Source organism: Petromyzon marinus, unplaced genomic scaffold (assembly GCF_048934315.1).
Source record: "Petromyzon marinus isolate PM22_M1 ecotype Great Lakes invasive population unplaced genomic scaffold, UKy_Petmar_22M1.pri1.0 PM_G_Scaffold_35, whole genome shotgun sequence".
NCBI classification, from domain to species: domain Eukaryota; kingdom Metazoa; phylum Chordata; class Hyperoartia; order Petromyzontiformes; family Petromyzontidae; genus Petromyzon; species Petromyzon marinus.
This window is the reverse complement of record NW_027422928.1, coordinates 2,214,142-2,233,003: the sequence shown is the minus strand read 5'-3', so window position 1 is coordinate 2,233,003 and position 18,862 is coordinate 2,214,142. Positions and strand designations below refer to the sequence as shown.

General features: G+C 51.5%; 1 protein-coding gene across 1 annotated transcript in view; it reads right to left on the bottom strand.

Annotated features, from left to right (window-relative positions):
- The window catches only part of LOC142915787 (mutS protein homolog 4-like), a 34,534-nt gene extending 16,115 nt beyond the window's left edge, over positions 1-18,419 (bottom strand). Inside the window, exons 1-11 of the mRNA XM_076061462.1 lie at positions 15,597-18,419; positions 14,934-15,091; positions 13,315-13,566; positions 11,913-12,109; positions 9,761-9,868; positions 8,609-8,724; positions 7,902-8,075; positions 6,314-6,483; positions 5,119-5,186; positions 4,321-4,395; positions 1,799-1,863 (exon numbers count right to left, since the gene is read on the bottom strand). Of these exons, the coding sequence (XP_075917577.1) occupies positions 1,799-1,863; positions 4,321-4,395; positions 5,119-5,186; positions 6,314-6,483; positions 7,902-8,075; positions 8,609-8,724; positions 9,761-9,868; positions 11,913-12,109; positions 13,315-13,566; positions 14,934-15,091; positions 15,597-15,601 (1,388 nt within the window). The 5' untranslated portion in view covers positions 15,602-18,419. The remainder of the gene's footprint in view (positions 1-1,798; positions 1,864-4,320; positions 4,396-5,118; positions 5,187-6,313; positions 6,484-7,901; positions 8,076-8,608; positions 8,725-9,760; positions 9,869-11,912; positions 12,110-13,314; positions 13,567-14,933; positions 15,092-15,596) is intronic.
- Positions 18,420-18,862: the final 443 nt, after the last annotated feature.

The window sequence follows — 18,862 nt, the reverse complement described above, 5'->3', positions numbered from 1 at the left end:
GAGCGATTTGTGATCGCGGGCCATTGAGGCAGACTCCATCTCCTCAGCAACCCGCGACCACCACCCATCCTTGCAGCGCCTCACGGCTCTCCAAACCTCCGAGCGAAGGTTGCGGTAAGCCTCCTCATTCTCCGACGTGGGATGCTGTAGGCTATGAGAGTGGGCCTGTCGCTTTTTCTCAGCCAGCCTGAACACCTCCTCTGTCAGCCAAGGTCTCTGGGGAGGTCTGGACCGTGTACCCAAAGCAGCCATTGCAGCTGCATGAGCCACAGTTCTAAATCTCGCCCATTGTCCCTCGACATCAGGAGGAGTGGGGGACGATGCCAACCCCAGCCGCACTGAGACCAGGCCACTATGAGTTTGAATGGGGTCCTGGGTGTACACCCACTACCGGAGTGGAAGAATGGCAGGCGCATCTTACAGATGACTAGTCAATGGTCAGTGGGCAGATCAGTACCACGGAAGGTCCTGGTGTCAAGGACATGGGCCCGCATCCGCTGTTCCGTCACTATAACATCCAGTAGATGGCCTTGCTTAGACCTGGCATGCATCCATGATGTTGTGTGGATGCGCCGATGCCGGAACAGCGTGTTGGTAATTATAAGCCCATGGGCTGCACAAAAATCTAGCTGCCTCCTGCCGTTGTTATTGAACGGATCTGGCTCATGCCTTCCAATCACTCCAGACCAGGTGCCAGCATCATGACCAACTCGGGCATTGAAGTCACCCAACAAGATGACTCTATCCCGAGGGTCCACTTTAGCTAGCACCTGTGACAGGAGGTTATAGGAGGCATCTGACTCATCGGCCTTGCCTACATCCCTCCACGGATGTTCATCTTCGGTGGGGGCATAAGTAACCACGACCACTACTCCTCACCTCCGGTTGATGGGAAGGCGAGCCCAAAGTAGCCTGGGGACTACAGCTTCCCACACCTTACCGCCACGCTCCCACGCCCCCTTCATTCTTTTGTTTAGAAGAAGAGCCACTCCCTGTTGTTTGGCAGTCTCCTCCCCTGAGTAGAAGACTGTCCACCCCTCACGGTGGCAGGAGCCAGAGCCGGTCCACCGGACCTCCTGATTACAACAGAGATCCAGGCGGTACCGGTCCAGCTCCCAACAGAGAAGTGGCAACCTCTCCTGCGCAGTGAGCATTCGAACATTCTACGAGGCCATCCGTAGTGGCTTTTCGTTGTTAAAGGAGGAGCCCCGAGGGGAAGGATTCAGTCTCCTGACTCCGCCAAATAGTGTTTGGCCAGGAGACGTCATAGATGCCTATCCCCCCGGGGCCTCTGGCACAAGCTTATTAATTACATTTTTCATTCATGGTTTGGTGATAATTAATTGAACGTGGATGGGTTACCAGCCCCTCGCACCCATCCAGAGCCCCCAATTGGCCGCTGTGGTGGCTACAAACGTCATGAAGGGAAAAGCCAAAAATCTAAATAGGCACCTCCCCCCATGGCACTGCCCACCACAGCGTTGCCATCCAGCACCAAAGAGGAGGTAGGGGGTTGTTTTTGCCACCGTCACAACCCCCACCATCACCACCATCACCCTCACTACCGTCACCACCACCACTATCACCACCACCCCCACCACCACCCACACCACCACCCCCACTACCACCACCGTCACCACCGTCACCACCGTCACCACCACCCCCACCACCACCCCCACCACCAGCACCACCACTACCACCGTCACCACCATCACCCCCACCACCACCACCACCCCCACCACCACCCACACCACCACCCCCACCTCCACCACCACCACCAGCCTGGTCTCCTCGTCACCTGCAGTCCAACAGGGAGCTCTGGTAGGCTGTCAGCAGTGGAGTCTTGCAGGGGCTAAGCGCTCGCTGGGAACACAGCAGGGGAGAGATAGGTGAGGGTGACACCTGCACCTGTCACTCACCACTCACCACCTCACCACTCAACTCACCTCACCCTTCACTCAACACTCACCCACCCCTCACCAACCCCTCACCTCACCACTCACCACCTCACCACTCACCACCTCACCACTCACCACCTCACCACTCACCCCACCACCCACCTCACCACGCACCACCTCACCACTCTCCTCACCACTCAACTCACCTCACCCTTCACTCAACACTCACCCACCCCTCACCAACCCCTCACCTCACCACTCACCACCTCACCACTCACCTCACCACCCACCTCACCACTCACCTCACCACGCACCTCACCACTCACCTCACCACTCACCTCACCACTCACCTCACCACCCACCTCACCACTCACCTCACTACTCACCTCACCACTCACCTCACCACCCAACTCACCACGCACCACCTCACCACTCACCTCACCACCCAACTCACCATGCACCACCTCACCACCCAACTCACCACGCACCACCTCACCACTCAACTCACCTCACCCTTCACTCAACACTCACCCACCCCTCACCAACCCCTCACCTCACCACTCACCTCACCTGCCACTCACCCTACCTGTGGGTGTTGTGGAGGCACCCCCAGTGGCAGCTGTCTCTGTGTGTGAGTCTGCTGTTGCCTAGGGGCACCCCCAGTGGCAGCTGTCTCTGTGTGTGTCTGCTGTGGCCTAGGGGCACCCCCAGTGGCAGCTGTCTCTGTGTGTGAGTCTGCTGCTGCCTAGGGGCACCCCCAGTGGCAGCTGTCTCTGTGTGTGAGTCTGCTGTGGCTTAGGGGCACCCCCAGTGGCAGCTGTCTCTGTGTGTGAGTCTGCTGTTGCCACGGGCACCCCCAGTGGCAGCTTAATGATAATGATAGTGATGATAGTGATGATAGGGATTAACGATAATTAGTGATGACAGTGATTAATAATAATTAGTGATGATAGTGATTAACAATAATTAGTGATGATAGTGATTAACAATAATTTGTGATGACAGTGATTAATAATAATTAGTGATGATAGTGATCAACAATAATTAGTGATGATAGTGATCAACAATAATTAGTGATGATAGTGATTAACAATAATTCGTGATGATAGTGATTAACAATAATTAGTGATGACAGTGATCAATAATAATTAGTGATGATAGTGATCAACAATAATTAGTGATGACAGTGATCAACAATAATTAGTGATGATAGTGATTAACAATAATTAGTGATGATAGTGATTAACAATAATTAGTGATGATAGTGATTAATAATAATTAGTGATGATAGTGATTAACAATAATTAGTGATGATAGTGATTAATAATAATTAGTGATGATAGTGATTAATAATAATTAGTGATGATGGTGATCAACAATAATTAGTGATGATAGTGATTAATAATAATTAGTGATGATGGTGATCAACAATAATTAGTGATGACAGTGATCAATAATAATTAGTGATGATAGTGATTAACAATAATTAGTGATGATAGTGATTAATGATAATTAGTGATGATAGTGATCAACAATAATTAGTGGTGATAGTGATCAATAATAATTAGTGATGATAGTGATTAACAATCATTAGTGATGATAGTGATTAATGATAATTAGTGATGATAGTGATTAACGATAATTAGTGATGACAGTGATTAACAATAATTAGTGATGATAGTGATTAACAATAATTAGTGATGACAGTGATTAATAATAATTAGTGATGATAGTGATTAATAATAATTTGTGATGACAGTGATTAACGATTAGTGATGATAGTGATTAATTTAGTGATGATAGTGATTAACAATAATTAGTGATGACAGTGATCAATAATAATTAGGGATGATAGTGATTAATAATAATTAGTGATGATAGTGATCAACAATAATTAGTAATGATAGTGATTAACAATAATTAGTGATGATAGTGATTAACAATAATTAGTGATAGTGATTAACAATAATTAGTGATGATAGTGATTAATAATAATTGGTGATGATAGTGATTAACAATAATTAGTGATGACAGTGATCAATAATAATTTGTGATGATAGTGATTAACAATAATTAGTGATGATAGTGATTAATAATAATTAGTGATGATAGTGATTAACAATAATTAGTGATGATAGTGATTAACAATAATTAGTGATGATAGTGATTAGCGATAATTAGTGATGATGGGTGATCAACAATAATTAGTGATGACAGTGATCAATAATAATTAGTGATGACAGTGATCAACAATAATTAGCGATGATAGTGATTAACAATAATTAGTGATGATAGTGATTAACAATAATTAGTGATGATAGTGATTAACAATAATTAGTGATGACAGTGATTAATGATAACTAGTGATCATAGCGATGAACAATAATTAGTGATGACAGTGATCTTGGGCAGGCGATGTAACCTGCAGTGGAGACACCAACTCCAGGACATGCTTGAGGTGGATGGCGTAGTTGATCTTAGACTCAGCAGTTCTCAACTGGAACAGGGTAGATGGATAGACAGATACATAGATAGATACATTTTGATTTAAAGCTTTCGTGACTGCAGGGATTAATATTCTTAGTTCTTTCGGTAAAGTCACCACGTAGAAAGGGAAACTATAAAATAATAAAAATATAAAACAATAAAATTATCACGAAGTTTCGACTGCAACACGAGCAATCATCATCAAGGTGTGAAAACCACAGCAAGAAAATGTTATTCTTTTATATTTATATTATTTCCCTTCTACGTGACTTTACCGAATATAGATAGATACATGTAGAGATAAATATAGACAAATAAATAGATCACTAAATAGCCTCTCTCTCTACATCACGGGTGGGGAACCTTTTTTCTACCAAGGGCCATTTGGATATTTACAACATCATTCGCGGGCCATACAAAATTGATCAACTTAAAAATTAGCCCGTTATATCTGGTCAAACGTTTAATTAACTCGCCCCTAATGTGATGGCCTGGAACTGCTTCTCTTTGGCGAGGCGTTTGGTGATGTTAGCCGGTATTGACGATGTTGTTGCTACTCACAACTGCTCTTCCAGGATTGCTCTACCTAGATTTATTGAATTTCGAGTCCCGCCTGCGGTTGCCTTGGCAGGGCCAGAGGCTGGACGTTCCCCACCCCTGTTTAACGTGATGAAGGGGTACTGTGTGGTGCTGAGCGAGGTGATGCTGATGATGATTAAAGTGATCATCTCACCGTCTCTGTCTTAGGGATTTGAATCAGCATTGAGAGCAGGTGGTCTACATCCAGAAACTGACTGATAGCTGCACACACATACACACAAACATCACACATATACACACAGACACACACACACAGACATACACAACAACAACAACCGCCATTCGCCACTAAGTGGCGGTGACGTCACCACGACGCTTGTGCCAGGCCATGTGCACCTTGAGGCCACGTGAAGTGTCGAACGCCCACCGGCAGGAGGTCACGGGGCAGACCCAGGTGCCACGGGTCGACTGACTGAGATGACTGGCTGATGCACCACCTGTGCCCCCTACTGTGCCAACCTGCTGTGCTTTAGCCACCCGGCGCTCCGCTCATTGTTGTGAGCGTCGCTCCTCCGCCCTCCGTTGTTGTTGGAGGGCGACTGCCTCCAACTGCCCAGTAGCGTCCTTCACGAGCCTCCTCCACAGAGGCCGATCTTGACACCGCTGGTACCAGTCATCGGCAAGTCCACTCAGCTCCACGTCCTCCTGTACCACATCACTCCATCTCTTATCTAGCACAAGCAGCATCCGTTTAGCCCCCTCGATCCGGCCGAACAAAATCTGTTTGGGCATGTGGTGATTGGGCATGCGGGCTACATGGCCCAGCCAACGCAGTCTTGCCTGCCGGAGGAGCTCACCGATGGGACTTTGTCCAGATTTTTCGAGGATTTGTGAGCTCCTTACACAATCCAGCCTGGTTAAACCCAGGATTGATCGTAGGCAGGCCAGCCTAAATATTTCTAACCGGCGAAGATGTTCCATTTGGGGGGTCCACGTTTCACAAGCGTAGAGAAGGGAGGGAAGACCCAAAGCTTCGTGCGGAGCGACAGACCAGGTAACTTCCACACAGCGTTACGCAACCGATGAAAAGACATTGCCGCTCGACTGATTCGGAGTGCGATCTTTGCTGTTAAACCGGAGCCGGTCATGAGCGCACTGCCCAGGTATGGGAAACTCTCCACTCGCTCCACAACTGCCCCATCACCCACCCACCCACTCACCCACCCACATACCCACTCACCCACCCACGCAACCACTCACCCACTCACCCACCCACCCACTCACTCACCCACTCACGCACTCACTCACCCACTCACGCACCCACTCACCCGCCCACCCACATACCCACCCACCCACTCAGCCACCCACCCACCAACCCACCCACCCACCGGCCTGCACTCTATAGAAGTTGTCTTCCTGCATCAGCTCATCCACACAGTCGAGACGGCCTCTGAGCGTCTCTTCGTCCACCAGCGGCTCGTGGATGTTGGCTCTGAGCCGGCGCGCTCCTCCACGCGTCCTCGTGTAGTTGAGCACCCCGAATAGCGAGTGGGAGCTCCTGGGTGCACGCTCGCACGCACACACACACACACACGCACACACACGGGTGGAGGAGGGTCACACACACACACACACCAACACACACCCACACACACTCATACCACACTCAAACCCACACATACACGCACACACACCAACACACACACACACTACCACACTCGCACCCACACACACCCCCACACACACCAACACACACCAACACACACACTAACACACACACACCAACACAAACCACAAAACAACAACAACAACCGCCATTCGCCACTAAGTGGCGGTGACATCACCACGACGCTTGTGCCAGGCTATGTGCACCCTGAGGCCACGTGAAGTGTCGAACACCCGCTGGCAGGAGGTCACGGGGCAGACCCAGGTGCCACAGGTCGACTGACTGAGATGACTGGCTGATGCACCACCTGTGCCCCCTACTGTGGCAACCTGCTGTGCTTTAGCCACCCGGCGCTCCGCTCGTTGTTGTGAGCGTCGCTCCTCCGCCCTCCGTTGTTGTTGGAGGCCGACTGCCTCCAACTGCCCAGTAGCGTCCTTCACGAGCCTCCTACACAGAGGCCGATCTTGACACCACTGGTACCAGTCATCGGCAAGTCCACTCAGCTCCACGTCCTCCTGTACCACATCACTCCATCTCTTCTCTAGCCCGATCCGCACCCATTTAGCCCCCTCAATCCGGCCAAACAAAAGCTGTTTCGGCATGCGGTGGCTGGGCATGCGGGTTGCATGACCTATCCGAGGGGCCACTCTATCCCGAGGGGCCACTTTAGCCAGCACCTGTGACAGGAGGTCATAGAAGGCATCTGACTCATCGGCTTTGCCTGCATCCCTCCACGGATGTTCATCTTCGGTGGGGGCATAAGTAACCACGACCACCATTCCTCGCCTCGGGTTGATGGGAAGGCGAGCCCAAAGTAGCCTGGGGCTTACAGCTTCCCACACCTCACCGCCACGCTCCCACGCCCCCTTCATTCTTTTGTTCAAAAGAAGAACCACTCCCTGTTGTTTGGCAGTTTGCTGCCCCGAGTAGAGGACTGTCCACCCCTCATGGTGGCAGGAGCCAGAGCCGGTCCACCGGACCTCCTGAATGCCACATAGATCCAGGCGGTACCGGTCCAGCTCCCGACAGAGGAGTGGCAGGCTCTCCTCCGCAGTGAGCGTTCGAACATTCCACGTGGCCACCCGTAGTGGTTTTTCGTTGTTTCTGGAGGAGCCCCGAGGGTAGATATTCAATCTCCTGGCTCCACACACAACCACACACACCACACACACCCACACACCCACACCACACCAACACCCACACACACACACCACACACACCAACACACACACCAACACACACACCAACACACAGAAGGGGGAGTGGCTATCCCCGCTAGCGAGGGAGGAGGAGGAGGAGGCATCGTCTACCGAGGGTCGTGGGAGTTGCGCAGCAGCTCCAGGTTGGCGGCCGTGGTGCCGTCGATCATGGCGGTGCGCTCACTGCCGCAGAAGGAGACGCGCACGGAGGCCGGGGCGAGCACCACGCCCTGGATGAACTCCACATACTGCAGCAGCGCCGCCAGCGAAGCCAGGCAGTAGTATCTGGGGGTGGTGGGCAGGGGCGAGGGTGAGTGGGAGGGTGAGAGGGGGGTGGGTGAGTGGATGGGTGAGTGGGTGGATGAGTGGATGGGTGAGTGGATGGGTGGGTGGGTGAGTGAGTGGGTAACCCTAACCCTAACCACTCCATCTCTTCTCTAGCCCGTACCGTGCCCGTTTAGCCCCCTCGATGCGGCCGAACAAAAGCTGTTTGGGCATGCGGTGGCTGGGCATGCGGGCTACATGGCCCAGCCAACGCAGCCTTACCTGCCGGAGGAGCTCACCGGTGAGCTCCTCACCCACTCACCCACACACTCACCCATAGACCCACACACTCACCCACACACTCACCCACACACTCACCCACACAATCACCCACAAACTCACCCACTCACCCACATACCCACACACTCACCCACACACTCACTCACCCACTCACCCACCCACTCACCCACCCACACACCCATAGACCCACACACTCACTCACCCACCCACTCACCCACACACACCCACACACTCACCCACACACACCCACTCACTTCCCCTGCACGTCCATGAGCACGGTGGCCATGTGGGGCACGCAGAGCCTTCGCACGGCGTCCATGCCCCGCTCCTCGTTGAAGTATTTCCTCAGCACCGTGGTCACGTGGGCCTCCTGCACACGCACTCACCACGAGGTGGCAGCACCCACTGTGGTGCGTCTGTGGGTCTCTGTGTGATGAGTCTATCGGTCTCTGTGTGGTGAGTCTATGGGTCTCTGTGTGGTGAGTCTGTGGGTCTCTGTGTGATGAGTCTATGGGTCTCTATGTGATGAGTCTATGGGTCTCTGTGTGATGAGTCTGTGGGTCTCTGTGTGATGAGTCTATGGGTCTCTGTGTGATGAGTCTATGGGTCTCTGCGTGATGAGTCTATGGGTCTCTGCGTGATGAGTCTATAGGTCTCTGTGTGGTCTGTGGGTCTCTGTGTGGTGAGTCTATAGGTCTGTATGTGATGAGTCTATGGGTCTCTGCGTGGTGAGTCTATGGGTCTCTGTGTGATGCGTCTGTGGGTCTCTGTGTGGTGAGTCTATGGGTCTGTATGTGATGAGTCTATGGGTCTCTGCGTGGTGAGTCTATGGGACTCTATGTGGTGAGTCTATGGGTCTCTGTGTGGTGAGTCTATGGGTCTCTGTGTGGTGAGTCTAGGAGTCTCTGTGTGATGAGTCTATGGCTCTCTGTGTGATGAGTCTATGGGTCTCTGTGTGATGAGTTTATAGGTCTCTTTGTGATGAGTCTATGGGTCTCTGCGTGATGAGTCTATGGGTCTCTGTGTGGTGAGTCTATGGGTCTCTGTGTGGTGAGTCTATGGCTCTCTGTGTGATGAGTCTATGGGTCTCTGTGTGATGAGTCTATGGGTCTGTATGTGATGAGTCTATGGGTCTCTGCGTGATGAGTCTAGGAGTCTCCGTGTGCTGAGTCTATAGGTCTCTGTGTGATGAGTCTATGGGTCTCTGTGTGATGAGTCTATGGGTCTCTGTGTGATGAGTCTATGGCTCTCTGTGTGATGAGTCTATGGCTCTCTGTGTGATGAGTCTATGGGTCTCTGTGTGATGAGTCTATGGCTCTCTGTCTGATGAGTCTAGGAGTCTCTGTGTGATGAGTCTAGGAGTCTCCGCGTGGTGAGTAGTGGCGATGCCGTCCGTGCGTGCTCACAGGGAAGTAGTCCCTCAGCAGGGTGAACATTTTGCTGGCGTTTGGGTTGCAGGCCGTGTGGGGCATCACCACCTCCAGTGGGCGTAGCACCTGCAGCTTGGTGATCGCCTGAACAAGCAGCAGCAGCAGCAGCGCCAGCAACGAGAACAACAGGCTGAGGTGCAGCAGGAGGAAGTCACGGGACAGACCCAGGTGCAGTGGGTTGACTGCTGTGCCAGGCTAGGTGCACCAGGAGGAGGTCACGGGACAGACCCAGGTGCAGTGGGTTGACTGCTGTGCCAGGCTAGGTGCACCAGGAGGAGGTCACGGGACAGGCCCAGGTGCAGTGGGTTGACTGCTGTGCCAGGCTAGGTGCACCAGGAGGAGGTCACGGGACAGGCCCAGGTGCAGTGGGTTGACTGCTGTGCCAGGCTAGGTGCACCAGGAGGAGGTCACGGGACAGACCCAGGTGCAGTGGGTTGACTGCTGTGCCAGGCTAGGTGCACCAGGAGGAGGTCACGGGACAGACCCAGGTGCAGTGCGTTGACTCCTGTGCCAGGCTAGGTGCACCAGGAGGAGGTCACGGGACAGATCCAGGTGCAGTGCGTTGACTCCTGTGCCAGGCTAGGTGCACCAGCAGGAGGTCACGGGACAGACCCAGGTGCAGTGGATTGACTGCTGTGCCAGGCTAGGTGCACCAGGAGGAGGTCACGGGACAGACCCAGGTGCAGTGGGTTGACTGCTGTGCCAGGCTAGGTGCACCAGGAGGAGCTCACGGGACAGACCCAGGTGCAGTGCGTTGACTCCTGTGCCAGGCTAGGTGCACCAGGAGGAGGTCACGGGACAGACCCAGGTGCAGTGGGTTGACTGCTGTGCCAGGCTAGGTGCACCAGGAGGAGGTCACGGGACAGACCCAGGTGCAGTGGGTTGACTGCTGTGCCAGGCTAGGTGCACCAGGAGGAGGTCACGGGACAGACCCAGGTGCAGTGCGTTGACTCCTGTGCCAGGCTAGGTGCACCAGGAGGAGGTCACGGGACAGACACAGGTGCAGTGGGTTGACTGCTGTGCCAAGCTAGGTGCATGAGGTAAGGTAAAATAAAAAAAACTAGTGTTTAATAGTTTAAGACTAACCTAACCTGTCAATGTATATATACTGCATACCGCCAGAATAACGACACGCACACATTGGCACGTAGCTACTTACGTGGCTATGGGGCCCCGCACTTTCAAGGGCCCCGCGCTAAACGCTTTCAAGCAATCAATTCCGGTTCGGTGATTCCGCTCTCTTACCAGAGTTCGAAACCGCCCTTCAGCTTTTACGAACGGCCGAGTGTGTTGAAGGTTCAGTTTCAGTTTTCAGTTTATTTTGGGTATAGTCCTGTGAGCCATCCGGCTCTTGAATCGGAGTGCAACCGCAACAAACCAACAAAAACACGAGCAAGAAAAGCATCAAATTTTGACTTAAAGCTTCCGTGACTGCAGTGGTTCATATTCTTAGCTCTTTCGGTAAAGTCACGTTAAAGGGAAATAATAAAATAATAAGCACAGAGACAATTTAAACCGAGAAGATGGATTCTGGCTTAGCAATCATTGGAAGGATTTGATAAACCATTTCAGGTCTTAATTGATTGTTCACGCTTACGGTGGCATTTAGACAGCATACATTAATTTTTCGTCTCCCCCCTCCTCTTTTCAGAACATAGATGGACTCGTCCTTCTAAATAAACTGTCAAATCGCTGCCCGTGGTGCTAACGTTTTATAAATAAATAAATGCACCCTTTAAAAATAAATACATAAATGCAAACCGACACACCTGATGACGACTGTTTGTGTTATGGTCGAAACGTCGTGAGAATTTTTATTGTTTTATATATATTTTATTATTTTATTGTTTCCCTTCAACGCGACTTTACCGAAAGAGCTAGGAATATTAATTACTGCAGTCACGAAAGCTTTAAATCAAAACAACCACAGCCACAAGCAAACTTAGGTTAGAGATGCGTCGCATTATCCGGCCGTACGGCAAGTGACAAAAATGACAATCGCTATACCGCACAGGTGAAGAATGTGCGTGTTTTAGTTTTTAATTCAGGGCCCGCTTCATAACACGCACTGCACGGGGGGGGGGGGGGGGCCCTTTATGTTCATGCACGGAGAGAGAAGGAGGCTGACCTTGACGTAGGGCTGGCTGTCGGGGAACTGACACAGGACCAGCTCGGGGCAGCGCAGGTCGATGCTGGCCAGGCCGACCTCGCCCCGAGCGATACCTCGGCCCTCTGCCAACGCCACCACCACCGACCTCGCCTCCACCTCCTCCTCCTCGTCGTCGTCGCCGGCGTCGGCGTCGTCAGTCGTGGAGAACGAGGTCGCTGCGGGGCCACAAGAGAGACGGGGTGCTGCCTCCTGTCGTGAGTCGATGAACGGTGGTGAGTCTACGGGTCTCTGTGTGAGTCTACGGGTCTCTGTGTGAGTCTACGGGGCTCTGTGTGTGAGTCTACGGGTCTCTGTGTGAGTCTATGGGTCTCTGTGTGAGTCTACGGGTCTCTGTGTGAGTCTACGGGGCTCTGTGTGTGAGTCTACGGGTCTCTGTGTGAGTCTATGGGTCTCTGTGTGTGAGTCTACGGGTCTCTGTGTGAGTCTATGGGTCTCTGTGTGTGAGTCTACGGGTCTCTGTCTGAGTCTATGGGTTTTTGTGTCAGTCTATGGGTCTCTGTGTGAGTCTATGGGTCTCTGTGTGATTCTACGGGTCTCTGTGTGAGTCTATGGGTCTCTGTGTGAGTCTACGGGTCTCTGTGTGAGTCTATGGGTCTCTGTGTGAGTTTACGGGTCTCTGTGTGAGTCTATGAAGGGTGGTGAGTCTATGGGTCTCTGTGTGAGTCTATGGGTCTCTGTGTGAGTTTACGGGTCTCTGTGTGAGTCTATATGTCTCTGTGTGAGTCTATGGGTCTCTGTGCGAGTCTACGGGTCTCTGTGTGAGTCTATGAAGGGTGGTGAGTCTATGGGTCTCTGTGTGAGTATATGGGTCTCTGTGTGAGTTTACGGGTCTCTGTGTGAGTCTATGTGTCTCTGTGTGAGTCTATGGGTCTCTGTGCGAGTCTACGGGTCTCTGTGTGAGTCTATGAAGGGTGGTGAGTCTATGGGTTTCTGTGTGAGTCTGTGGGTCTCTGTGTGAGTCTATGGGTTTCTGTGTGAGTCTATGGGTCTCTGTGTGAGTCTACAGGTATCTGTGTGAGTCTATGGGTTTCTGTGTGAGTCTATGGGTCTCTGTGTGAGTCTATGGGTCTCTGTGCGAGTCTACGGGTCTCTGTGTGAGTCTATGAAGGGTGGTGAGTCTATGGGTCTCTGTGTGAGTCTATGGGTCTCTGTGTGAGTTTACGGGTCTCTGTGTGAGTCTATGTGTCTCAGTGTGAGTCTATGGGTCTCTGTGCGAGTCTACGGGTCTCTGTGTGAGTCTATGAAGGGTGGTGAGTCTATGGGTTTCTGTGTGAGTCTGTGGGTCTCTGTGTGAGTCTATGGGTTTCTGTGTGAGTCTACGGGTCTCTGTGTGAGTCTACGGGACTCTGTGTGAGTCTACCGGTGGACGTGGTGGCCCTGCTGCTGCTGCCGGGCGCATGCCTCTGGCGTTGCCGCCGCGAGCTGCCCGGCGCTGCACGGAACCGGGAAGCGGGGAGGGGCACCCGCGGGGCCCACGAGGAGAAGCCTGGCATCACCATGGTGGGAGCATCACCGCAGCCGCCACCGCCACCACCGCCGCCGCGGGCCCTGCCGCCGCCGCTGGTGGTTGTGGCGGTGTCGGCGTTGCCGCTCCGGTCGGCCCAACCCGACTCTGGGAACAAGAGAAACGGGGGGGCGGCGGACGGAGACTTAATTAAAGCGATCCGTTTTCTTTGAGGCTTCTCACGCTCTCGGCCCTGTTCTAACGTGGCACGTGGGGAGTGCGATGGCGTCCCCAGTGGACGCGGGCCCCAGAAGACCGACATCGTTCAAGAGAGAGGCTTCACCAAAAACAGAAGCGAGAGAGCTTGCATACTTCGACAGCTGGCGAGGAACGACGCCTCCCTCTCGTCTCCCACCCACCAACCCCAGCGAGGTCTTCTGCAAAAATCCTGTTCGGCAGGATTAACGGTGCTCCCCTTTGACAAGACCCTAGCGGAGGGTGCGAGCTGATTTTTGAAAGGGGGGGGGGGGGGTGGAGAGGCTGCGTAGGGCCACACATTCGCTCGACGCAATATCACAGAACGGTGCCCGGAATGGAAAGCCGTGGGCTTGTTGGGGCCTTAACGCTCCGCAGGGAGCGGAGAGCAGCGAGATGCAATCTGTTCCTTAAAACTGCCGTGACCGCAGGAATTCGTGTTGTTGAGTTATTTCGGCAAAAACTCACGTAGGTACGAAAACATTTTAATGGATCACGACGTTTGGATCGCGACACAAGCAACCGTCACCAGGTGTGAAACGAACACAGAAGGTGGACCGCCGACGTAGGAGCTGACGTAGGAGCAGTCCACGTGACCTCACCGAAAGAACCAAAGGATAAGGAGCAAGAGGATCCAAAGTACGGTAATCCGTCAACATCAAAATAATCCGCGGAGAGGCGTCATCCCCCTCAGGGGCGGAGCCAGGATTTTCAGCCCGGGGTGACATTCAACAAATGTTAACTTCAAAAATGATTAGAGATTTCGATTTAAAGCTTTCGTGACTGCAAGGATTCATCTTCTTTGGTTCTTGCGGTAAAGTCACCACGTAGAATGAGAATAAAATAATAAAACAATAAAATTCTCACGACGTTTCGGCCACAACACAAGTGGCTTTCTTCAGGTTTAAAGGGACAGACCTGTTTGGACGACAGCTGGCCTGAAGAAGGCCACCTGCGTTGCGGCCGAAATGTCGTGAGAATTTTATTGTTTTATTTTATTATTTTATTCTCATTCTACGTGGTGGTGACTTTACCGAAAGAACCAAAGAAGATGATTAGAGAGTCAGGCTTGTTGAACCAGACGCCATCGGTTTGGCGACACGCTCTGACGGTGCAGTTACACGAAGTCCGCCAGACCAAGTGTCGTGCACTTACACGCACAATGTTTCAGATTTTTCGATTTTTTATTTTTTTTCAGGGGTGACAATTGTCTAACCCTGTCACCCCCCCCCCCCGCCCCCTGGCTCCGCTGCTGATTGCCCTCCTGCACTCTCTCCGACCTTGCATCCTGGAGTGGCGTGCCGCGGGCGTGGAGCTGAGCAAAGACGAGGAGGCGGAGGAGGTGGTGGTGCTGTGTAGCTTGGCTCTGGTCTTTGTGCGCCGGGGAGGAGAATCCAGCAGTAGGCCAAACGAGTACTTGGGACCCTTCGTGGACATCCTGCAACCAAGCCTGGGGGTGAGCGAGATGTTGACTACCTCACCTGGTATACAGCAAGACGTCGTGTGTTCCACCACCATCATCATCATCACGGTGGCTAGGAGATGTTGACTACCTCGCCTGGTATACAGCAGGAGGTTGTGGGTTCCACCATCATCATCATCACGGTGGCTAGGAGATGTTGACTACCTCGCCTGGTATACAGCAGGAGGTCGTGGGTTCCACCACCAACATCATCATCACGGTGGCTAGGAGATGTTGACTACCTCACCTGGTATACAGCAGGTCGTGGGTTCCACCACCACCATCATCATCACGGTGGCTAGGTGATGTTAACTACCTCGCCTGGTATACAGCAGGAGGTCGTGGGTTCCACCATCATCATCATCACGGTGGCTAGGAGATGTTAACGTCTGAGCCTGGCAGTGATTAGGAAGCTTGGGGAATATTCAAATCTGTGCGAGGGGCTTAACGCTGCTCAAACGATGAGGATCTGCGAGATTACCTCATCCGATTTCAAAAGAGCGGATCACCTGTCAGACACACACACAGACATCACACACACACACACAAGACACACACAGACATCACACACACACACAAGACACACACAGACATCACACACACAAGACACACACACAGACATCACACACACACACATCACACAAGACACACACAGACATCACACACACACAGACACACACAAGACACACACAGACATCACACACACAGCCATCACACACACACAATACACACACAGACATCACACACACACACAAAAGACTCACACAGACATCACACACACATCACACACACAGACATCACACGCACACAGCCATCACACACACACACAAGACACACACAGACATCACAAACACACAAGACACACACACAGACATCACACACACAGACATCACACACACAAGACACACACACACACAGACATCACACAAGACACACACACATCATACACACAGACATCACACACACACAGACACACACAAGACACACACAGACATCACATACACACAGCCATCACACACACACACAAGACACACACAGACATCACACACACATCACACACACACAGACACACACAAGACACACACAGACATCACACACAGCCATCACACACACACACACAAGACACACACAGACATCACACACACATCACAAAAGACTCACACAGACATCACACACACATCACACACACAAGACACACACAGCCATCACACGCACACAGCCATCACACACACACACACAAGACACACACAGACATCACAAACACACAAGACACACACAGACATCACACACACAGACATCACACACACAGACATCACACACACAAGACACACACACACACATCACACAAGACACACACAGACATCACACACACATCATACACACAGACATCACACACACACAGACACACACAAGACACACACAGACATCACATACACACAGCCATCACACACAAGACACACACAGACATCACACACACATCACACACACACAGACACACACAAGACACACACAGACATCACACACACACAGCCATCACACACACACACGCACAAGACACACACAGACATCACACACACATCACACACACACAGACACACATAAGACACACACAGACATCACACACACACAGCCATCACACACACACACAAGACACACACAGACATCACACACACAACACACACAGACATCACACACACAAAGACATCACACACACACGACACACACAGACATCACACACAGACATCACACACACACACAGACATCACACACACACGACACACACACAGACATCACACACACACAGACATCACACACACATCACACAAGACACACACAGACATCACACAGACACACACAAGACACACACAGACATCACACACACAGCCATCACACACACACACACAATACACACACAGACATCACACACACACACAAAAGACTCACACAGACATCACACACACATCACACACACAAGACACACACAGACATCACACGCACACAGCCATCACACACACAAGACACACACAGACATCACAAACACACAAGACACACACACAGACATCACACACACAGACATCACACACACAAGACACACAGACACACACACAGACATCACACAAGACACACACAGACATCACACACACATCATACACACAGACATCACACACACACAGACACACACAAGACACACACAGACATCACATACACACAGCCATCACACACACACAAGACACACACAGACACACACACACAGCCATCACACACACACACACAAGACACACACAGACATCACACACACACAGACACACATAAGACACACACAGACATCACACACACACAGCCATCACACACACACAAGACACACACAGACATCACACACACAACACACACACAAGACACACACAGACATCACACATACAAAGACATCACACACACACGACACACACACAGACATCACACACACAGACATCACACACACATCACACACACACAGACATCACACACACACAGACATCACACACACACAAGACACACACAGACATCACACACAAAGATCCCCCGTACAGCCTTAACAATCTGTAGGGGCAAGTGCTGTAAGAGAGTAGCAGCACCTATAAGGGCCGGCACTGTGGCACACAAGGGGGTGGGTGGCCAGTACCACGCCCGACCGCCTTTGTCTCCCCCAGTGGTGATGTTTACTACACACCACCACACCAGGTACTCATTTGAGGCTGAGTCGACCTAGGGGAGGCCCAGGACCGGTTCAGAGAATCGTAGCGCGGCGTAGCGCTAATCACTACACTACCGCTCCCCACATACACACACACAGACACACACACAGAGACACACACATCACACACAGAGACACACACACATCACACACAGAGACACACCCAGAGACACACACACAGAGACACACACATCACACACGGAGACACACACATCACACACAGAGACACACACAGAGACACACACACCACACACAGAGACACACACACAGAGACACACACAGAGACACACACGGAGACACACACACATCACACACAGAGACACACACCACACACAGAGACACACACACAGAGACACACACGTACACACACAGAGACACACACCACACACAGAGACACACACACGTACACACACGGACACACACGGAGACACACAGAGACATACACAGATACATACTCACATACACACAGATACACACACATACACACAGATACACATACACACACAGAGATAAATACACATACACACAGACACACAGATACACACAGATACACACACACTATTACACTATTCAACTACAGACGAGAGACCTTCTGCAGTGATCTATCAGTGCAGGAGCGGAGCTGCTGTGAGGCGAGGCGCTTGGAGCTCTCTGATTGGTCCAAGCGGCGACTTGGAGCCAATCAGATTTGGTTCCTCCCTAGCCACGTGACGCGGGATTTTTTTCCCGCCAAATTTTTGAGACTCCTCCTCGGCCAGGCGCCATTTTGAGAGTCGTGAGGTGCGTATTTGAATTTTTTTTATTTCGGAGCAGAAATTAACGACGATGACGACCCCCCAGGGGTGCGAGATCGCCTCTCGTGAGGGAAAACGTGAGGTAAAAAGTGGCCTCAAATGTCCAGCCCGTGATTCGCAGATAGTTTAAATATGCACTGTTGAATTTATGGGCAGTGTTGGGTCTATGGGCGCGGTACTGAGTCTATGGCCATTGACAAAATACAAACGATTTAATTTGTG